We start from the raw sequence: 23,058 nt of genomic DNA on the forward strand, positions 1-23,058 counted from the left end.
GATGTTGTGCCTGCAGATCTAGATGTTGTTATTGGCTCAGAACAATATCTCATTTCTTATTTTTGCGGCCCAGATTCATACTGCAGAGATCTCTCAATGATTCCCTTTGATTTTGACCTTGGTGGCAATGTTGCTTTTGACTGAAATGTAATTTACAAGATAGAAAAGTGAATTCTTACCCGTTTTGCTTACTGCTAATAATTTGATAAAAGAGGATGAATCAGCATACATTTTTCTAATGAACCCTGAAACAAGACGCATGAAATGAAAGTCTGCAAAATGTGTCACTTCTGCTGGAAGACTGAAAAGCATTCACTTGTCCACATGTCTATTAGCTAATTATAGGCCTGTTTCCAAGCTTCCTTTACTTTCCAAGGTTTTAGAGAAAATGACATTAAAGTGTGGTTGGCTTTAAACTTTTTAAATTTTAATGAAAAGAAAACAGAGGTGTTGTGTTTGGACCCAGTTGTCCCGGTGAGTCGTCCTCTGTTGATTTGGGACCCTTGGAAGTTTATTTTAAACCTGTTATTACTGACCTTGGTTTTAAGTTGGACAGACAAGTTAGAGCAGTGGTGAAGTCCAGTTTTTAACCTTTAAGGTGACTGGCAAAAGTGAAGTCTTTTCTTTCTAACCAGCACCTTCAAAAAGTGATCCATGCTTTTATTTCTTCCCGTCTGGACTACTGTAACGCACTTTATGTGTGGGCCAGTCAGTCGCTGCTCTCACGTCTGCTGCTGGTTCAAAATGTCACTGCTCACCCTGTCGGTCTCTTAGGTCAGCTGACCAGCTGCTCCTGGAAGTACCAAGATCCAGGAGGAAGCTCCGAGGGGACAGGGCCTTTTCTATCGTGGCTCCTAAATTATGGAATAACCTGTCCTTGCACGTTAGAGAGGCGCCTTCACTGTCCACTTTTAAAACACGTCTTAAAACTAGTTTTTATTCTTTGGCTTTTGACCTCAGTGAGACTTAGTTTCTCTTGTAATTATATTAATTATTTATATGCCTTATAAGTTTATATTTTATATATTTTTCTTTTATTTGGCTTTTATTTATATCTTATGTAATTTTATTATGTAGCTTAAATGTACAGAACTTTGTGTCAGCTGTGGCTCTTTTAAAGTGCTTTATAAATAAAGGTGATGATGATGATGATGATGATGATGATGATGATGATGTGAGACAAAATTAATTTACACTTGCAGGTACAGGAATTATGTGGAATGATGATAGCTGTGCCTCTAGTCTGTACAAAACTATGGATGGGAATTACATGTGAAATCCTGTTTTGTGAAGGAACTAAAGTGGAAAGAATTGCATTTATTTTTGTATTTTCCCTTCTTAGCAAGGCAAAACACAACTTTGTTAAACTACTCTAAAGGTTAGATCTTTGACTAAAAGTAGTAAAGCTAATACAAATCACTACTTTTTATTTTATCAACACATTATCATTAAATTCCCTATTAATAGCACACTATTTCTAGCATAGTATGCAAGTTAAGTCTTGCATTTAGACTGTTATAATAAAAATGAATCATAGGTGTTAATGGTTGTATGCATCTCCATGTTAGCCATGTGATAGACTGACAACCTATCCAGGGTGGTCATCTATTAAAGCCTATTTATAGTATAATTTCACAAACAAATTTCTCTTTTAAGCATTATATTTATTCATGTTGCAGAATTTTAGCACAGTTGATACATTACAGAACTGCAATTACATTTCTGCTTTTGACTTTTGCACACAGTTCATGCAACAGCATTCATGCATCAATGCAACGTGTGCAGATAATTCAATCTAAATACAAATAAGCATGCTGATATAACATATACTGTATTGAATACTAAAAGAGATAAGAAGCCCATTACTAAAAAGCAAACATCAGCTCGATTATTGCATACCGGGAGATACTCAATAGGCTAGCTAATTCACTAATCCAGCCCCAAAGCCTTGCAAGCCATGTAGAGTCGCTGCCTTTTCGACATTTTTCCATCCTTTAATGCACCTCTCTCAGCTTTCATCAGGGTAAAGACAGCAGCAGAAAACATCCATGTGTCCTTATTCTAGGAAAATCAATCAAAGAAAAATATGGGAAATGTTAAAACATAAACACAATTAGGCTTTTTAAATTAGGACAGCCCTATTTTTAAGTACTTTACCTGTTGTCTTCTCTGATCACTAAAGTTTTCCTGCAGAACAGCAACTTAATTGCAGAATAATACAGATAACAATGAATTCAAATTAAAAACATTTTACTTAAATTCATTGATGAGATTGCTATGATTAACTTTAATTACCTTCACAGTTATCCATGCTGTTTTTCTTTGATGTGCAAATAAGGACAGCTATAACAATCAGACATATCGCCAGTAAAGCACACAGTAGAAAAATAACTGTGCTGGCGCTCTTTGACCATGAGTAGTCTCCTGGAACGACAAAGAAAAAAACAAAACATGTGTTTGTTAGTTTATAATTTTTTTCCCTTTTTGAAGTAATGGAAAGCAGAATGATACAATTTTCCCTTTAGAGTGGATGCAAAATTAAATAAGTTTAATGTCATCTCCTAATGAGATTGCTGTGAAATAGAAAATACTTGTTTTACACCAAAATGCTGCTAAATTCAGCTGAAATTTACAAATTTTAAACTTAAATATTCTAATTTTCAAATTAAAAGATGAGTGGTACAGGTACCGTGAATATCCAGTTTAGTTCCATTTCCAAATAATATCTCTCCACATGTGGCCACAGCACAGTAGTAAGTCCCAGCATCGGAGGAGCTGACGTTCTTAGAGAAGTGATAAACACATGCCCTCTGAGTATCAGATCTTTTCTCACATTCATTATGTGTATTAGCGTAAATGACTGGATGAGATTCATGAGATCTGTCTCTGAACCAAAGAACTCTGAGACCTCCTGGACACGTCTTGTTGACAGAGTGAGAGACTGAACACTGGAAAGTCACTGTGTCTCCTGGATGGATTGGATTTGATCCTGTCAGCTGTTGAACAACTACTGATGCTTTCTGATTGTTTCCTGTGTAATAAAAATGCAAAGACATTGCACTGTCATAGTAGCTCAAAAATATTGTAAATGAGTGTTACGTTCCCCTAAAAAGGTTCAGGGGATGAGGGGGATGTAACAAAATGTGTCCAGGTCGAAAAAAGGAGACAGAGAGGCAAAAGAGCTTTTTTAAAGCTTATATTAAGGATGTACACTTACCTTTTACAAACAAATATGTGCCACTCCAGTTAGTCCTAATCCACTCTGTGAGCCCACAGTGATAGATTCCCTCGTCCTCTTGGACGGTCTTCAAAATAGTCACATTGCTGAAATTGTTATCATTATGTTCCTCAAATCTTGATCTAGAAAATGCAGGACCATATTGCGCTGGTGTAGATTTAAACGATGTCATAATTAACTTTAGGGTATCCCCGTGATTCTGCTTGTACCAGTGGACTTCTCCACTCTGGAGCCCTTTGGGCAAAGCACATGTTAGGGTCACTGGTTCACCAAGTTGAACTGTTTTCACTGGAACCAGAGAATCTGAGGTAAAATAAATAAAATTTAAAAAACATTAAAAAGCATTATGTACATGTAAAAGTCATCTCACAGATTGTTTATTCTAATAGTCCTCTATTGGTTAGCGTGTACAAGCGAAGACAATTATTAGAGAGAATAATTTAAAAAAGCACTTACATCCTCGATGAAGAAAAATCAGTGTAATCCATACCGTGATCATCTTGACAGTGTCTTTTGTTAAGGATGTTATTCATATTTTAGTGAGTGAAGGAGGTGGGATGGCCATACCTTTGGTGTAAAATGCATCTGATTGGTTATCAGATTCAAAGCACACTTCCTGTCCTTGGCTTAATGAAACAAGGCTGTCATTCATCTCTCATTGCAGCTATCCACATTAATTACTGTTTGTTTTTTTCGTTGGAAGGCCGGTTTGTGTATGAGTTCTATTCTGAATTCCAGTCTTTCAACTTAAAAGAACTACTGCTGTTTGCGATATGTACTTTACTGCAAGAAACGTATTACATTGTGCATCTTAGAGGAACACTATACATATGAAGGGGCACAAAATAAATTTTTCCTTGAAAGAAGTATAGATCAGGCTGACCGAATGTTGCCTTTAAAAGTGGTTTTGCACCTGTAAAAACCAGAATTAGTCTATTTTCTTAACAGATATCAAAGTATATCATGTGAAAAGAAAAACAAAATCGCACATAATCACAGAGGAAGAATCAGAATAATGCTGATCTTAAACTACACGATTTAAGCTAAAAATGTACTCACTCACATAAACAACAACAGTTGTACTGCAAAGTAATTCTGGCAGACTTTGTATAACAACAGAGCTGTGTAAGGAAGAGAGAAAGCTGTGCTGGTTGGTGGGTTCTTAGAGGAGTGGAATGAAGACAGGCAAGCTTTTTACGAGAGAGCGTAGAAAGTGGAGAACTAACCATCACACTAAAAAGTGCAAGAGAAAAATCTGACACATGGGAACCTTTATGATCCAATTTGAATTGGGTCATAAAGGTTGTAACTAGGGATGGGTATCGTTTAGGTTTTATCCGATACCGGTGCCAAACCGGTACTTTTGAAACGGTGCCGGTGCTTAAACGGTGCTCAAACCGGTGCTTAAAGAATGGAGAACACAAACTTTGTCCAAAAACCTCTCATGTTCAGCTGGTTTTTTTGTAAAAAGATAACAATGTTAGCCTTTTCTGCAGCTATGGGGCATATATGGTATCACTCTTGGCTGGAAGCAGTGCTTAAACAATGGAAAAAACACAAACTTTGTCCAAAAACCTCTCGTGTTTAGCTGTTTTCCACTTTTTCTTTGGTCATTTTAGCCTTTTTGGCCAGGGTGAAGGGAGTATCTGCCATCAAACAAGAAGACAGCCGCATGTAGCTATGATGGTGTTTGCTAGTTCACCTTACATGCATTAATTTAATAACGTGGTTAGCCTACTCAACGTAAATTATACACGAACAACATTAAACTACTCACGCAGAGAAGAACGGCTGCTGCTTTCATCAGATTTGAGGTGTTACCTCCTTTGACAGTATCAGCTTAAAGCACTTGTTGCAGGCTGCTGGGTTTGCATCTTTTGCTGTGAAGTACATCCAGACTTTTGACCGCTTCGCCTTGGGCATTTTTAATCTGTAGCTCTGCTCTAAAAGAACGTATGTACCTGGACCCGCCTACTATCCTCGGAAACGTAAAATGATTGGCTGGAATCCAAAGTGTATCACATCTCAGGTAAAAAAAAACACCTAAATAAAGCACCAAAATGTGCGCTACTGTTTGGTCTGGTTACTACCGTTTATGTCAGAACCGGTGCCATCATGGCACCGGATACCGGTACCCATCCCTAGTTGTAACACATATAAGGCATGAATGCTATTTAGTAAGCTTAAATATTGCTGGGACTCGATGACTTCATCTTGGGTGTATACTTTGTTTGTACTGCCAGGTCTACGCCCAAACAGACAAGACATGAAAATTGTGAGAAATGAGGTTGGACTAGAAGTAACTGACTTTAGTAACGAAATGTGAAAAGCAAAGTGTTTAGGACAATAAAGGAAAATAAAGCAAGAGAAGAGTTTCTCAGAATTTGTCACCAAAATATTAATCTTGAAAAAAAAAAACGTTTTTGTGGTCTAATGGCAGAAAGTGGTGAGAGTAAGTTCACAATTTTTTCTCCTTTTTTTCAGCGTGTGGGGGGGAAATGGGTCTAAAACATCGATACTGCTTCTTACTAATAGATATAAAGCAAATATTAGAGCAATACTGAATAAAACAACTCTTTTTCCTGTCCTGTTTAATCCATTGATTAGTGGCTTAATTGATTATGTAGCTTAGGAAGCTGTGCAGCTAACAGGTCACACAACATACCAGGCTACCAGAGCAAGTGACTCCGGTAAGGCCAGCGGGAGAGGACTGTGTGTGTATACAAACAACAGAAGGTGCACACACACTAAGATTACCAACACTCAGTGCTCCCCGGACTTGAAGTATTTGACTGTTACGTGTCGCCCCTTTTATCTAAATGGAGAACTCAGGGGTAATGATTACTACTGTAATACTTTAGCCACCTGCTAAATGCTATTAGCAAGCAACATCCTTAACATGGTGAAACCAACTGCTAGAGTTCTAGTGAGGCCCAAGAGAACATCTGAACAGCTTTGGGGCTGCTTTGATTGAACTGACTGGTCTAGTTTTAAGGATGATGACATCTACACTTACACTGTACTCCTCTATTATAAGAAGTTGTATCGACACGATCACTACCACAAAACATATTTCCCTTCTCTAACAACAAGCTGTGGATAATGAAAGATGTCCGAGTCCTGCTTAAGGCCCTTAACATGGTTTTCAGATCTGATGGCATACAACAATATAGTGTTGTCAGGTCTGGTTTGAAGAGGGGCATCAGAGATGCCAAGGTAGATGGATTGATTATTTTATAGCACATTTCTACTCTGTCTGAGACTTAAAGAGACGTGACTTAAAGCGTTTTATGTTCACTTCCCACTGCCTTGAGGAAGTCACAAAGATCTTAAAGGACTCATCCCATCCTACCCATCATCTGTTCAACCTGGTGCTCTCCATCAGTAAAACCACAGACAGATTGTCTAACTGTTTTTAATCATTTTTTAAGTCATCAAATATTAAAATATTAGTTATATGAAGTATTTGCAAGGTAAATCATTGTCGAAACAAAAAAAACCCAAACAGGTTGGATCACTATTTTGAGAAAGAAAAGAAATAAAGAGAAGAGAACAAAACAAAAAAATAAGGACAGAAGCAAATATTTTTTAGTGCACTGCATTTGTAAGTTCGTCATTCGTATAACCACAGTAAACATGTGCTGCTCACATTGAACATCATGTGTGCTTCAGTTTAATTGTTCTTTAAATGTTGTCCTGACTACCTGCTTGGCAGACCACAGTACTCACCACAGTGAATACTGGTGTTGTAGTTTTAGTTGTGCTCTAATAGTGCTTTAAGAGGAAACCTAAGTACCTTCTTATAGTGAAATAAAAGTGCTACAAATCACACCAAAAGCCACAGTTTGGTACTAGAAAGTGTTTTATTTATTTACATATTATGATGTTACAAGAAAACGTCTTTGAAAATGTGTTCCTCCACTTCACTACAAGTGCATCCCCACTTAGGTCTTTACGTTTGACAACAGTAGTTTTCTTTACATAGTATTGTATAACTCAGCCTTTTGCTTTTGTGAAAGTAAGCCTGAGACTTAATTCAGAAAAGTGTAAAGTAATGTCCCTAGCCAGACTGAAAAGGTTGCATGCATGTATACAGATGTAGAAGTTTATGCTTAAACAGAAGTTTAACTAAAATACATTTTTAAGCTTACAATGGTATCTAATATACCTAATATTAGGTGTACTCTACTGTGACATAAAAGAAACACCTAAATTATTCAGTGGATCCAAAAGGCTCATTAATCCAGCCCAAAGGCCTTGACAGCAGTGTGGAGTCTCTCCCTCTCAGCTGCATCTGTTGTCCCACCTCTGTCAGTTCCCATCATGGCAAAGACTGCAGCAGAGTAAAACCACACATCCTCTGCTTTCTAAGGGGAAAAAACAAAATGTCAAAAGTAACATTTCATTCTGATGAGGTTAATTCAGTCGTTTACTACTTTACCTGTTGAGTTTTCTGGATACCAGTGTTTTTTCGCAGGGGAACAACACCTACATTATGGAATATGAAAAAAAAACAAGAACTATGAATGCAGCAATTCAAATATAATGCTGTTTTCTGAATAGCTGCTATTACCTTTGCAATATTGCGTGTCATCTTTCTTCATTGCAGCAATAAGGATAGCTATAACAATCAGGCTTATAGCCAAGACAGCACACAGCATAAAAATAACTGCACCGGATCTGTGTGACCATATGCTGCTTCCTGGAACAATATGAATAAAAGATCTGACAGTTAGAGTATATCAAAATGTTTTAATTGATAGACCGATGATTGCGTTACCATGGATGTCTGGCTTAGTTCCAGATGATACTGTCGAACTCTGAGCAACAGAAGAGTTGGAAATGCTCTGATTTTTTCCTGCTGGACATAAAGGTTTTTTTTTAAGTTATACAAGCTTTGTTATAAATTTTTAATTTAGGAATTGTGTATATTAAATTAGAAGCACACTATTTTTTTAAAATAATTTTAAATTAATACTCTACTACTAATAACACTGCCAAAATAATAACAAATGTGCATTTAAAACACATAAAGTTAGATTCTGGTGAAAGCCTCAGCAATTAAAAAAAACACCATAAAAAGAAATGAAACAAAATAAAAAAAATATTAAAAATGAGATATTTTGAAATGTACTGATTTTGTCATTACCTTTTATTAATAAATGCATCCCAGTCCATATAATGTCTGCAAGCCACTCGGAGACGCCACAGTGATACATTCCCTCATCTTCTTGAATTGTCCTCAAAATGGTCAGGTTACTAAAACTGCTGTTGCTTTTTATCTCCCATCTGGATTTAGGAAAATCTTGTGCATACTCAGGTGGTTTAGATTTCCGCACTGTCACAATTACTTTCATTGTATCCCCGGCACTCTGTTTATACCAGTGGACTTGTCGAGGGAGGACCTCTGTGTGAGGTAGACTACAGATGAAGGTTGCAGGTTCTCCAGCTTGAACAGTAATTTGTGAAACCAGTGCATCTGACATAACACATTAAAGCACATTGAGTAACAATGTATGATCCAATATGACTCAGCTGACATGCATGTCTTGACTATGAGCATTTAAGACTGAATAAAAAAGCACTTACATCCTCGATGAAGAAGATTCAGTGCAATCCAAAACACAATCATCTTCACATTGTCTTCTTCTTGGAGACTTGTCGATAATCAGCAACGTAGGTCGATAGGTCAGACTGCTGAGTACATTAAACGTGCACTTCCTGTGACACAACTTGGAGTGCCTTGCATTTAGGTGGGTGTAGTCACCCTCAACTAGCCTTTCAGTTTTTAAAAAAATGTCTTTGTGTGAATGACTTTTGGATTCTCAGGACATTTTGTGTCATTTATTACTGTGTAATGCACTTGAAATGTTGTTTTGATTGGGAAGGAATAGTCATCATTAGTGCAGCAGAAATGGCCATGCAACAAACATTGCTGCTTGCTCCTATTTTCACCTCTCTCTGTATTACATAGAACACTTTAACTAACACCTTTTTCAACCCAAATGTACAAGAGGAAATGTGTGTGCCTCGTGCACAGAGTGAGAAACTGTGAACTAGACATTCTTTGCTGGCATGTTGCAAGAAATTTTTGCATGCTTGTTAAAGCCACTTTGGATAATCCTAAAATCTGAATGATAACAGTATTTTGTGGTTAAGCTGTAACATTTCGCAAATACTAACAGTAGCAAAATAAGTGAAGGATGGGGTATGGTATGTTGGGATCTAGTAAGAATTTGGTAGCAAAAGCTTAAAAGAAAAAACAGGCACAATGGAAACATCTTTAAGGCAGTTTTTTTCCTACAATGTCCCAAAGAAAATCCCACGAGTCCAATGTTTGGATGTGTAATGTATTACAAGGCACATACGTCATTGTCGTTGCTTCCTGTGCTTCTTGTCTCTTTGTCAGTTTTCTCCCTGTAGATATTGTAAATATTATTGTACAGTGAACCAAAGACACCTTATTTTTCCTGATAAAGTGCAAAATAAAAAATTGTTTAAAAGACCATTTTGTGGGAACTGGTGGCATCGGAGATGAGACTTGCAGACTTTTGCAGAATACAAATAAATACATAATTCAGCCACTTCTGTCACTCTGTGGTGGCAGTCACTGAGCTGACACTGCATTTGAGGTGTTGAATTAAACTCTGCAGAGATTTATCTTTACAGTTTTACTCACATTCACAGTTGTGATCAGAGAAAAGAAACAAGAGTTTTCTTGATAAACTGTATCTGATAGAAAGTTTTTGATAGCATGCTACAATGCTATAAATGCTATAAAACTGGGGGAAAAACACAATTACATCTGCACTGAGAGCCAATGTTCTCTCCTGAACAGCATACCTACACAACAAGTCCTCAAAATCCTGTGTCCCCTTCATCTACATGTCTATAGATGTCTGCTCCAACGACCACCATTTGAACTTGATCCCACTTATTCCAGAATTTGTCTTTAAATGAGCATCCAACTTGTGGGGCATACACGATAACAGATTTCAGCATCGCTCCAATTTCTTTCAATATATCACCTGCCCAACAACGCATATAAAAATGTTGGTGTTATGGACCAATTAAGACGGTGTTAGGTTGATTTTGATAATATTTGTTGTTGTTGTAAATAATTTGTAAACCTTGTCCTTAAACTGTATGTTTAGAGATTTTTCTGTTCCTCCCCTACACATCGAGGATGTGGGGGAGGCAAATAGTTGTTTAACTGCAGGCACATTCCATCTAAAGGTTCTGGTTCCTTATCTGGTAAAGGATGTTCACTCCCGGCCATTTAGGGGCTCACCTATGCTTGCATATGGTGAACCATTAAAGTTAAACCATATATGGGTGTGGGGAGATCCTCTGGATAACTACGAAATGTGGTTAAATAGTTCTAAGCTTATATTGTGTGAGAAGAATTCACATATACAGAGACACATACCCACATGCACTCACACATGCACACAACACACACACATGTGCTCGCTCATGCATGCCCACACACACTCAGTGCCTGAGCTTTTATGGGACACACTATATGGGTTTTACATTGCGTAACCAGTTTAAACCAGTTTGACAGTGTTTGTGTAACCCACGGTGGTCATTAGCCTGCAAGGGGAGTCAGTTTGAAGTCGGCTGAACATCTTGCCGGACTTCCTTGCTAGCAAGTGAGAACCGTACGGAGTGTCTTGCTTTTGTTCACAATGACGAACCTCTGCGCCAGCGAGGTCTGACATTAGACCGAACAGAGGGCATATAAGTCTGTGGCAGGACCTGCATTAAGTTCTTTGGATTATTACAATGTTTACCTCCTTCCTGCTTAAAACATAGCACACAACACCTAAATAAACAGAGACCATGGCTGTGTGCAGTGCCCCCAAGAGCACTAAAGACCAGAGGACACACACCCAAATGATAACGATGTGTCCACCTCAGCAGATTCAAGAGGGAAGCCCCAGATTGACCCCTCAAGGCCAAAGGGTGAGAGCCTCAGATGTGAAGCTGACTCACCAGAGGCTGGCCCAACTCGAGGACAGGCCCCCAGAACCACCCAGCAAAAATATTATTACATTACCAATTTACATATCAGCTGGCATAGTGATTCATAGTTCTCACTCATTATTTTTTAAAAAGAATTGTTGAGCTCCTCACCTGACATAGGTGGGTATGTAAAATTAAGCGTCTTCAAACAGACAATTCAAACAAACTAACAGGCTATTATTGATGTCATCAACATGAATTTTGCATGCCTTAGAACAGTGGTTCTCAAACATTTCACAATGAGCACCACCTAATAAAATATATGGCTCTTGAAGTACCACCCTTATGACCGACATTAAAGTACAGTAGTATAGGCCTATTTAACACCGCATACAGTTCACTTACATACATACTTATATGAATGTTATTTATTTTAACTGTCATAAACAAGATATGACAAGTGATAATAATAACAACTGTACTGCATTAAAACATTTACAACAGGTGCGATATCCAATCTCTAAGTGATGACCTGATGAAACCTGCTTCCAGGTCCAAACTACTCTGCATTTATTAAGGCTGTTGTGTTTTTAACATGTTTTAATTCTTTATATTTTGTTCGATTTAATATGAACAAACCCCTCAAAAAAAGTCAGTGATCACTGTCGGCCTCTCTTGGTTTTTAATCATCACTATTCATTTTAAAGCTCAGTTTTTAAAACATCACGATGTAACTACAGCCCAGCCCATGCAGCGGTATATTAATGACTGACCTTATATTGCAGTTGTTCTCCTGACTGAAGTTTGGTCTGTTAACTTCATCCTGCCATGCAGTTTCATTTGTTCCTAACCATCGGGAACCCTCATTGAGTGGAAAAAAAGTTATCCTCCAGCTTCACTGTTTATATTATGCTAACTATTGCTGTGTAGCTAGCCACCATGCAGCACATCATTATATACCAGCTAGCCCAACTTCAGTAACCCTACAAACGTCACTGCTGTTTAGTTTTCTGTCTGCATTTATTTTGGAAGTGATAGCAGAGCTGTACGTTTGAATTTTTGCTGTGACGTTTAAGCTGCTGGATTTTTGGCTTCACGACCCTACTTCATGGTTTGTGGACATCGAAACTCAGTTGGTCCTCGTGGCGTTTCGGCCGTTTGGCTCTCGGCGAAGGCAGTCACACTTTTTCTCCTCTCCTCCTCTCCCTTATCTTCCCTGCTTAGCCTCTTGTGTCCTTGTCTTGTCTCGTGTGCATTACTTTCCCTGGAACAGTCTCTCACTGTCGTTCTCTAAAACCTAAAAGAGAATTATGGATTTGATCAGCTGGTCTCTGAATGCTATTGACACCCTTTTCTAAACGAGAAGTCTGGGCTCGGGAGAGCCCGAGTGCCCTGAAGGGACTTTCCCTGCCGGATACACGATGGACGGGTGGCAGACCTGGAGGATCATGTGCCTGGCGGGACTGTCGATCGAGGACACTGAAGATATCTACCTATTCGGAACCATGGTAACAGGGTTCTTGCTGATCGGAGCTGGCTTGAGATGACCGAGATGTGGGTCCCAGGCACCTTTACTCCATTTCTAATGACAGGGGAGTGGACCTTTCTGTGTCTTTTGAAGTAAGCTATGAGTTCTTTTGTTTTCAGGACATGCAGTTTTTTTTTCTGAGCAGCAGGCAGGGAGGGATTTGAAGGTGGTCCAGTTTGGTGGTGTGGCGAGGTGTGGCTTGGGTACAGCAGCAGGCGAGGCTGAGACACACTGGAGCTCCATCAGCTCATCACGCCTTCCCTGCATAAAAGAGTGTGCCAGGACCCAAGGTTGTTGGCGTTGTTGTGTGCGTGTGGTGCAGCTGAAAAGCTGCAATTGAGTGAAAGATACAGCAACTGGAAAAGAGACATGTTGAAAGAGCAAACTATGTGGTCGGGTCCGAGCCAGCCAGTAGAGGCGCAGGCCCGAATGGTGACCAAGCTCGTGGCCATGCAGAGGGAGCAGGCGGCGGTGTTTCACGGCCAGGCAGAAGAGCTGCATGACTGGTCCGAGCGCCGGATGCAGCTGATAATGAGTCTGACAGCTCGGTTGGTTCCTGAGCATCAAAGAAACCTGCTCTGCTTGAGCCTGAGGTCAGCGCACGGTGAGGACCTGTTCTGCCTGAGTCAGAGGTCGCTGTGTCGTCTAGTCCAGTGGCATCGGCCAGGCGTGTGTCTACAGGCGCGCAGGTGTGGTCCTGCGCGCCAGCCACCTGGCAAGCTGCCTATATGCCCCAACTCTGTTCACATCTTCTGCACAGCCACCGCTTGCCACGCGGTTGCCCCCCGGACCCGCCTCATCACCTCGTCAACGGCTGACTGTGGCCAATTTCCCCTTCCATCCTAGATGGTTTTGATCACTGTCACATTCTCTACACTGCACCAAATGTAGAAAACGACAAACTGAGTGAGGGTCTCCAGGTCCTGCTGTTTGAAGATGGGTCAGTCTGTCAGACCAAAACAGTCCTGTGGCTGGAGGAGAGCATCATCGTGTTTTAATGATCCGGGTTCTTGGAGAGGTTTGTTTCCTGAGGGGTGTGTAGGCAGAGATGAGGAACATAGAGGTCAGGAAAGGGTGTTGCTATGTAGACATGCTTGATGTTACTGTACACATTGTCTAGTGTCCTGTCCCCCCTTATAGGACACTTAACTTTGGAAAATTCCACCAGAAAAAGAAAGGGAGCATCTTGACTCAGTAAGTCTAGGGCTAAGCTCTGAATCTGACAAATATTATGCCTATGCCAAGCATTTAATAGGATATTCTTTGATGCATAGTTGTCAACATATGCACCAGCTAACATCCTAAGACACCCTGCTAACATGATTAAAATTGGCTTGGTATTTATCATAGCAAAACAGCAAAAGGCAGTCCCGTGTTCTGTCTGATGACCCTCTCTCTCTGCCTACCAACAAAATAGCTGAAGAAGAAAAGATTAAAACAGACCTACAGTATATCTACAGAGCTATATCACTATCTGTAGGTAATTTCACACCGAGAGCTTTATTTCTTTTAAAGAACCATTTGTACTTGCAGTAATGTCAAACACTGAGTGGTCTCTCTCTCTCTGGGCGACGCCTCCGCTGCATTTCCTGAAGCAGGAGGAGGAGAGCCACCTTAGTCCCCAAAGCCACCCTGCTTTTTAACTCCAGCCAATAAGACCATTTCCCACACCCATAAACATAAACTACACTCTTCTTATACTACTGACACTTTATTCACTTTTAGTCACTTACAGTTATTTATTCACCTTTCAGTCACTTTAATTTAAAAACTGTGGAATTTTAAAACTGTATATACTGTATATTTATTATTTCACTCTTATTGCCTGTTCTTATTGTCCTTATCTTCAACGTTATGCTGCTCGGTTGTTTGTTAATTGCCCCTTGGGGATAAATAAAGTCTTCTGATTCTGATTCTGATTCTCTCTCTGATATGCACACACACACACACACACACACACACACACACACACACACACACACACACACACGCGCGCACACACACCTGCACACACACGCACACACACGCACACCTACACACACATACACAGATAGAAAGAGAGGGGAAAAAAGAGAAAGATTAACAGAAGTGTGGTCAGCGATGTTGTCAACTTTTTCAGCTTGTACACACAAACTCGATGCATGGAAAGTTAAGCATTGTTTTTGAGGTTGGGCTTTCAATTGAGGTGTGAATTCACAGGGGGCTTATCTTCCTGTCTCGCTTTCTATTTTAGTTGCAGGAACCTAGGCTGCTGCTTTACCTTCTCATCAGGGCGAGTGAAAAAACTACCTCTGTCTGACAATGTTCGTGAAAATACCTTAAAGTAATTAAAACCTACAAAAGAGCTGTCGACACACAGATACCCAGTCACACTACATCAACCTTACATATTCTATGAATATTCTCATATTCATAATATTAAATGGCAGATTTAGTGAAAATGAGCCAATGGCGTATATCAAAGCCACTTTGTGCCAAATACAGTATTTTGCAAGTAGTTTTTTGGGTCTGTGAAGAAATGAAAAGAATTGAAAATTTCATTTCATTTATTCAGCCTATCTATCTATCTATCTATCTATCTATCTATCTATCTATCTATCTATCTATCTATCTATCTATCTATCTATCTATCTATCTATCTATCTATCTATCTATCTATCTATCTATCTATCTGTAGGTATTGTTTTTCTTTGATAGGTCATTAAAGTATTTATCTATGGTTAAGTATATTAGTAGCATGAGGGTTATGCTGAGTGATTTTGTGGAAATTTCCTGTGTTGTCTGTGAGCTTGCAACTCCTCCCACAATAAAAGTCAATTTGAAACTCCTAATGCACAAGCTAAACTGTCAGTGTACTTTAAAGTATGTGTTTCTCACTTGTTTAATGTTACAACTTATAGACTGACAACCTTTTAACATTTTATTGTAACAGGCTAATTATTGCACCAATTAATAATAATGTTATTTAAAAAAAATTGCATTACTGTTAAAAACTATACTAGGATTTATAGACCAACCAGTTTGTCTGATACAAAAGTAGCTCATTGCGGCTTTTTTTTAAACTCCTCCCTTCATGCACATTTACACTTACAGCATATCCTGTTGAAACCTGTAGAGTTAAAGTTAGTTCTGAGTAAACAACTTTAGTGGTTGGTCAAAGAGTAGATAGATGGCTCACCACAGCCGGTCTGTTAGTGTAGATGTTCCATGTGGTTTTACAAGTCAAAATGCCCTCACATAGTGCTGTTAGTTCACACAGTTTGTTCCATAATAATTTTGCTTAATCAAAGCACGTGTATGATATAAAAATGCATACTTAACTACTAAAAGTAAGTAAGAGTAAAGGTCCGAGTGTGCTTCTCTTACTTATGTTTCCATATATAGGACTTTGTAGGTTGTGGTAAGAGCTATAGATACTCAACTCACTGTCAAAACCACCGACTCTTTTCAGTTGGTCTCTCTCTCTCTCTCTCTCTCTCTGAAGACTCAAAAATGAAGAATCGACAGTGCACACCTTTCATTTTATAAATCGAAATATCATCTATTCTATTCATACATATTTTATTTCATTTTTGGTATTTATTTCCATGTTTAGATATTTCAAACATGAAAGACGGTGTTGTAAAATTTAAAAAAATCTGCTTTTTTGTAGATTTCCACAATCACTCGATCTGTGAGAATACAATGCACTAGAACTACATGGTTAAAGCTATGTGGTCAGCCTTAGGTTATTAAGGCTGCCAAGTGAGACTTGCCTAGCGGGTTAGGGTGAATGACCTCATGAACTGCTCTCTAACACACACACACACACAGATGCAAAGACACACACACCCTGAGAACATAAGCAATAAGTGAGTGAAACAGACTTGGACTTTCACAGAATTTCACTCAAGCAATGGAGAACAATGCTTTTTAAAAATCCTGTAACTCTGTTTAGTCTCTCATTTGTCATGACTTTTCCCAAAATAGGCTCATTCATCAAACACTACATTTAAAGTTGAGTTGGATCAAATGAAAAAAAAAAACCCATGAGCACTTATATTTTAAAATTACAGAATTAAAAAAATATTGTAATACCACTACTGCGGCACACTGAGTAGTTTATTAACCCAGTTGTTTACACATATTTTGACATGAAAACTGCTCTAAAACTAAGCCCGAGTTGGCTATGTGATTGATAAATAAATATACAAGGGGTTGGTTGTATAAAAGATGATTACTGCCAGACTGATGATGCAACTGTCTGAACAGAGCAGAGAGTCCAGACTGTGGAGAACTAATCAGAGAAAATAAAGGGTGAAATCTAGAACACAGCAGTAAAACAGGTTTCAGGCCTGAACGTGATAGCTCACCAGACTGAGGGCGGAGCATTGTGGATGCTGGATAAGCATGAAGGGAAGTTAGACAACTATCAGAGCTGCAGAAAGGTATCCAAGGTGTACTCTCAGTGGCAGGAGAACAATATGAGAACAGCCCCACCAAGGCTGGAGACGGTGCAATACCGGAAGAGCATATGGGAGAAAGATGTAACCCATAACAACAATACTCAGTGGCTAGCCGAGCCCCAGCAACCTCCCCAAACAGGAGACAGTATCACAGTGGCAAACATCCCAGACAGAGTATAAAGCAGGAAGAGGCCCTGACATTATTCACACCTACTGGTTAAAGAAGTTAACTGCACTCCATGAGCATCTAGAGGCACAAATGAACCAGCTGCTAAGAGACAAAACACCAATGGAATAGCAAACTGAAGGCAAGACCGGTCAATAATTATTGGTCTACTGGTCGATAATCTGCCTCAGTACCAACCACATGTAAGCTCCTGTCCTGCATCATGACCTCTAAGATTAAGAGCCACATGAGTGAGGTACAGGAAGGAGTTGGTAAGAACACTAGAGGAGCAAAACACCAGCTATTGGTTTTATTTATTTATGTGCACTGATTTAGTTGGCATCTAGTTAAATGAAAGGATGATACAATGCAAATTGTTAATGTTAGCATGCGGTGGCTGCTTGTAGAATAAAAATATACAAATGTTCGCTGCACTGAAAATGATTTGTGTTTGCTAAATGGGAGGTCGCGATATGGGGTGGGGGGGTAATTTGCATTTCAACCAATCACTTTGATTTGTGCTTTGCAAACCTTAAACACCTTCTGACTAAATCTTCCATTTGGTGGAAAGAGTACAGTACTGTGGTACTGTGAGACAGGTCTGCTGTACCACAATGATTGGAGGACTGTCTGCTTTGATTCTTCTTAGTACAACATGTAAGTGCATCTTACCTACCTATATACTTACTATGACAACTACTCAGATATACGTATAGTACTGTGACATACTATTGTTGCACAATTATGAGTTAAAGGTCATATTAGATGACCTCTGAAGCACTGTATAGAGAAGCAAATATGTATATGTTTCAGTGATTTTCTCCCGTTGTGTTATGACAATTACTGTTTCTTTTCTTTAGCCTTGCTTCATACTGCAGAGGTTCCTCATCTGATCTCTTTGACTACACTTGAACTTGGTGGAAATGCCACTTTTCACTGTCCGTTCTCTGAGAAGACAGACAGATTCTTCCACTGGTATAAGCAGTCTCTTGGGAAAATGGTTCAAACAGTAGCTACAGTAGTTTATAAGAAGATAGAGCTCATCAGTCCATTTAATCATACACGTTTCCATGTCCATAAATCAAATGATCAGTGTTTTCTTACGATCAATCACATAAACAAAGAGGATGAAGCAACATACTTTTGTCAAACTGGATCCGAGTTTTTACAACATTTCGTTAGAGGATTCTTCTTGGCTGTAAATGGTAAAATATGCTACATTATGATTGGTGTGTATTGGTGGTTTTTTTTTCTGTCAATAATTACAAATCTTTTCCATCTTGCAAATAACTGAGCTCAGTCATTTCTGTTCAAACTCTACTTTTAATACATCACACAGATTATAATCACCAGACATCTGTTTATGTGACACAAACTCCAAAGTCATCATCGGTCCAACTGGGAAACACGGTCACCGTCCAGTGTTCATTTCTCACCAAGAACAAAGAAAGCAGTGCTCAGTGTCCCAGTGACCGCAGTGTGCACTGGTTCAAAAGTGGATCAGGAGAAAACCATCCAAGTATCATTTATAGAAATGTCACTCATAGAAACAGCATGGATGATACAGAGAGACGCTGCATCTACCATCTGTCCAAAACCATACAGAACCTCTCTGATACTGGGACTTACTACTGTGCTGTCGCCACATGTGGAGTGATACTGTTTGGTGAAGGATCTAAAGTGGACACAAGTAAGTATGTACAGTCTCTAATATCCTGAACTCTTTTACACATTTAAAAACAGGTAGGCTGAACTTGATTAGCCGTTTGGTATTTGGATGGGTTATCTGTAGAAGTCAGCACAAGCCAACTCTAAAGGTTGTATTGAAATCATAATTTCATATATATTTTTTGAAACAGCTACATTACTTAAAACAAACGTGGTGACATTGTGAAAAGCAAAATGTATTTCATTGTGCAGAACATTTTTACCTTTGATGTCTTACACATCTGTACTGAGAAAAATGTAAAAGGTAAAATAAGGTTATATTACTGTTTATTTGTTACAGTAGTTGAAATGTTCAAATAACCAGTATTACCCACATCATTACACCACCAGCAGCCTGAACCATTGATCTAAAGTATTCATGTTGGTTATGTCAAATTTGGATCTTATCATCGAGATGACTCAGTGGAAATTAACTGTTATTACACCAGGCAAGAGCTTTCCACTCTTCTTTTGTCCAATTGTGGTAAGCCCATGCAAGCTGTAGCCTCAGATTCCTGTTTTTAGCTGACAAAGAGTGGTCTTCTGCTGCTGTAGCCCATCTGCTATAATGTTCAACATGTTGCATTCAGAGATGCTATTCTGCATACCTTGGCTATAATTTGAGTTATTGAGGAGTGTGTCCATTCTCCTTTGACCCCAATATCAACAAAGAATCTTCACCTGAAGAACTGCTGCTAACTGGATTTTTTTTCTTCTAGATTCACTTTTCATTCTCTATGAAGCCTAGATGGCTGCATGACGAAAATCCCAGTAGACCAGCAATTTGAAAATTATTCCCAACTTCCTGTCTGACACTATGACGCTATGTTCAGAGACGCTTAAATAATATTTCATGTCACTTTGAAATTCAGCAGACTCTCTTTATCATATCTACATGCCTACAGCTGTGGTCAAAAGGTTACATACATGCACGATCAGCATGAATGATGGTAATTTGGGAATGAATTCTGTGAACTGTTCTTTTTCATGGGTGAAATGACTCTGCACCATGAATCTTTACTAAGATGCTCAAGCTTAATTTCCTCTAATCCTCACAGAATCAAAAGTATATATACAGGCATAAAGTTTACATGTACCCTCATGTACCCTCAATTGCTATAACAGTGATCAGACAAGAGACAAGAGGATGCAAAGGGGTCTGCATGGGATCCTACAGCCATGTTGGTGTAATTAACTGGTTAAATATTTCTTAAAAACTTGACCAGACACTTTTGGTAGCTACCAGGATGCATTACGGCAGAATTCAGGGTGGATATTTGACCACTTTTATTAGCAAAATTGGTCGGTTTCATGCCTGGCTTTTAAGCACAGTCTACAAATTCTCAGTAGGATTGAGGTCAGAGCTTTTGGAGGGCCATTACAGAAGCTTAATGAAATGTTATTCATCTTTGTCACCACACTGTCAGGCTCTGGAAGAAGACCTAAACTGTCACCTCCAGTTAAGCAAATGTACAGAAATTCATCAAATATTATTATACTCAGCTTTCTGCCAAAAAATGTGTTTTGTCTGTCTACAAAGGTAAGATTCTGAGGAAGGAAACAAAAAGTTAAGCAATTTAGCATTACCAGTAAATTATGTTGCTGTTAACTGTTTGCCGAAAACTGCCAAAATAATTCCAAGAATATGTTTTGCCAAAATTTAACATTTGTTTGAGTTTTTTTTTTTTTGTTTTGTTTTGTTTTGTTTTTCTCCCTTTTATACAGGTTTAAGTATATGTTGCAAAATCAATAAAAACTTAAATGCAAAAAAACAAAAAACAAAAAACATTTCTCTTCTTCCAGGAACAGAAGTGGACCCATTGATTCTTACTCTTGGAGGACTGTTGGTCTGCTGTGTGACTGTAATCATCGTCCTCATTTCCTGCATGACTTGTTGTCATTTCAAAGGTTGATTATAGATTGACATTTATATTATTTGCATATATATCTAGAATATGATATTAATATGATTCTACTGCAGTAATATTTTTTTATTTAAATTCTGTTTTTTAATAGTAAAACAAATTCTCAAAATCAATTATTAGGCTCCATTATTTCATAAATGTTGTTAAAAGATTAGAGATTTACTGCCCACCTGGATGTCCTTGGCTAAGTTACAACCATAGGCTCATTAATCCAGATGCCCTTGAGCAAAACTCTTTCACAGTTCTCCCCAGCATATCATAACGTCTGCATACATTATACACAAGGGTATAAAATTATTTAAAAAAATATTTGTTCATTTTTTTTCTTAGAGAATGAAAACTATTACAGACTGATATGCAGCCTTTGATTTTATTAACAGGAGCAACAAGTGTTTCCCATCGTCTGGGACATAACAAGTCAGTTGGAAATCCGACAAATGATTTGGTAAATATTAATTTTTGTTTTTCCAAATTGTTTTTGTAATTGTTTTTCCAAAACATAAGTAAGCTACATTTTCACTACAAAAAACACAGAACAGCAGCCCAGAGGAAAAGTTTCCACACAAGACACATGATATTTGACAAGAACACACAAAGCCCATTCTAACATATATAGCTTGACGAAAGATTGAGCTCTCTCCAAATCTAGCAAAATTCGAGCTGCTGTTAATGTGCTGTTCTCTGCTTTACTGTTGCCAGAGCAGGTCTTCAGTCACCTTCTGCCTTATGTGATCATCTAGTCTGTATATATGCTGAGTTGATAATATAGCTACAACAAAGAAAATCTAAAATATTTTTTCATTAACAAATATATTTCTGTAGGATGGAGAAGAAAAAGATGTTAACTATGCACCGTTGGATTTCTCTACAAGGAAGATGAGAGAAGGAAAAAAGAAGAAGAGTGACTACGCAGACTGTGTGTACTCTTTTGTCAAATCAGAAGAACAAAACCAGCAGTAGCCTTCTCTCAGAAGAGAAAAAAATCCTCAGCTTACTTAGTCATTGTTACATTTGATTTGTAACATTGTATTTCCTTTTCCAAGACATTTTGCTAGGAACCAGTTGACCATCAAATTACATCATTTGGCAACTAGCGTTGCCAATTTTTGAACTATCAATTAAGGGACACTGGTGTGCCAGAAGCACAATGTACAACAAGCTGGGCAAACTGTAAATATGCACTATGTGCATAATTATGTATACTGCACTATGCAAATATGTGTGAATACTCTTCTAATAAAAATGCAGTAAAATGTTGGCATTCAGTTTAATCAATATTTCATTTAAAACAATAAAGAAAAATACAGTAAATGATAACAGAAATCACATGGGCCTTTTCTCTGAAAAATAGGAAAAAACTATTGAAATAAAATACTGTAAATAGGGGCTTCAACCACCCAGTTACATTTTTCAAGGATATGTTTTTATTCATTGCTGACAGGCTGAACCCTGGTATGTTTTTCTTCCCATTGTTCCAGATTCAAAGATTCAAAGTGTTTATTGTCATGTTTACAGAAGAAATAGCATTTCTCTGTGCAATGAAATTCTTCCTTTGCTCTCCATACGCAAATGCCAAGTTAGGTAAGGGTTAAAGGAACAAGATAAATAAGGATAAAAATAAGACAAAATATTAAGATGAATAAATATAAAAATAAGGAAAAAATAATGAAAGATAAATAAATAAGTTAAAAAAAAGCAAGTGATTGAGACAAGTGATGTCGTATGCAGATATCGTTGTAGATGCATGTACAAAGGAGCTTAATGTGCAAAATTAATTTAGTGTGCAAAGTGTCCTGATGTGCACATTGCAGTTGCTGTTCAGGAGTCTGATGGCAGTGGGGAAGAAGGAGTTGTTGAGTCGGGACCTTCTGGATTTCACACTTCTAAACCTTTGTCTCGAGAGTAGAAGTGTGAACAGTACGTGTTGAGGGTGTGTGGAGTCTTTGAGGATGGAGGCAGCTCTCCTCTGGACTCGATGGTAGATGCTCTGCATAGTGATCAGGGGAGTCCTGATGATCTTCTCCGCAGCTGTTGTCACACTCTGCAGGTGTTTGCCGTACCATGCAGTGATGCAGCTGGTC

The 23,058-nt window shown here is 38.5% G+C and overlaps 3 protein-coding genes across 3 annotated transcripts; 1 reads left to right on the forward strand and 2 right to left on the reverse strand.

Moving 5' to 3' along the window:
* Positions 1-1,677: 1,677 nt before the first annotated feature.
* LOC146716810 (signal-regulatory protein beta-2-like) lies at positions 1,678-3,737 on the reverse strand. The gene is made up of 6 exons (XM_085468527.1): positions 3,695-3,737; positions 3,218-3,541; positions 2,690-3,031; positions 2,296-2,424; positions 2,158-2,201; positions 1,678-2,061 (listed from the first exon to the last, which is right to left on the reverse strand). Exons 1-6 carry the CDS (start codon positions 3,735-3,737, stop codon positions 1,930-1,932), a joined length of 1,014 nt encoding a protein of 337 aa, XP_085324653.1. The 3' UTR covers positions 1,678-1,929.
* Positions 3,738-7,142: 3,405 nt separating this feature from the next.
* LOC146716811 (uncharacterized) lies at positions 7,143-8,887 on the reverse strand. The gene is made up of 6 exons (XM_085468548.1): positions 8,828-8,887; positions 8,388-8,717; positions 8,019-8,096; positions 7,812-7,940; positions 7,680-7,726; positions 7,143-7,605 (listed from the first exon to the last, which is right to left on the reverse strand). Exons 1-6 carry the CDS (start codon positions 8,868-8,870, stop codon positions 7,477-7,479), a joined length of 756 nt encoding a protein of 251 aa, XP_085324674.1. The 5' UTR covers positions 8,871-8,887; the 3' UTR covers positions 7,143-7,476.
* Positions 8,888-18,291: 9,404 nt separating this feature from the next.
* Positions 18,292-22,101, forward strand: LOC146716812 (uncharacterized). The gene is made up of 5 exons (XM_085468539.1): positions 18,292-18,550; positions 18,685-19,035; positions 20,856-20,960; positions 21,358-21,422; positions 21,800-22,101. Exons 1-5 carry the CDS (start codon positions 18,343-18,345, stop codon positions 21,935-21,937), a joined length of 867 nt encoding a protein of 288 aa, XP_085324665.1. The 5' UTR covers positions 18,292-18,342; the 3' UTR covers positions 21,938-22,101.
* Positions 22,102-23,058: the final 957 nt, after the last annotated feature.

This window comes from Copadichromis virginalis, linkage group LG2 (genome assembly GCF_057382275.1).
Source record: "Copadichromis virginalis isolate Kocher_CV1m ecotype Utaka linkage group LG2, C_Virginalis_male_GT1.1, whole genome shotgun sequence".
In the NCBI taxonomy this organism is placed as follows: Eukaryota; Metazoa; Chordata; class Actinopteri; order Cichliformes; family Cichlidae; genus Copadichromis; species Copadichromis virginalis.

Bases quoted from the DNA above. Each gene is read 5' to 3' on its own strand.
- LOC146716810 (XM_085468527.1), bottom strand. From the start codon at position 3,737: ATGATCACGGTATGGATTACACTGATTTTTCTTCATCGAGGAT. The intron at 3,032-3,217 runs GTAAGTGTACAT...TTTATTACACAG, and splicing joins CACATATTTGTTTGTAAAAG to GAAACAATCAGAAAGCATCA. The intron at 2,425-2,689 runs GTACCTGTACCA...TTGTCGTTCCAG, and splicing joins AACTAAACTGGATATTCACG to GAGACTACTCATGGTCAAAG.
- LOC146716811 (XM_085468548.1), bottom strand. From the start codon at position 8,870: ATGATTGTGTTTTGGATTGCACTGAATCTTCTTCATCGAGGAT. The intron at 7,727-7,811 runs GTAATAGCAGCT...TCCATAATGTAG, and splicing joins TGACACGCAATATTGCAAAG to GTGTTGTTCCCCTGCGAAAA. The intron at 7,606-7,679 runs GTAAAGTAGTAA...TTTTCCCCTTAG, and splicing joins GTATCCAGAAAACTCAACAG to AAAGCAGAGGATGTGTGGTT.
- LOC146716812 (XM_085468539.1), top strand. From the start codon at position 18,343: ATGGTTCAAACAGTAGCTACAGTAGTTTATAAGAAGATAGAGCTCATC. The intron at 18,551-18,684 runs GTAAAATATGCT...TACATCACACAG, and splicing joins ATTCTTCTTGGCTGTAAATG to ATTATAATCACCAGACATCT. The intron at 20,961-21,357 runs GTTGATTATAGA...TTTTATTAACAG, and splicing joins GACTTGTTGTCATTTCAAAG to GAGCAACAAGTGTTTCCCAT.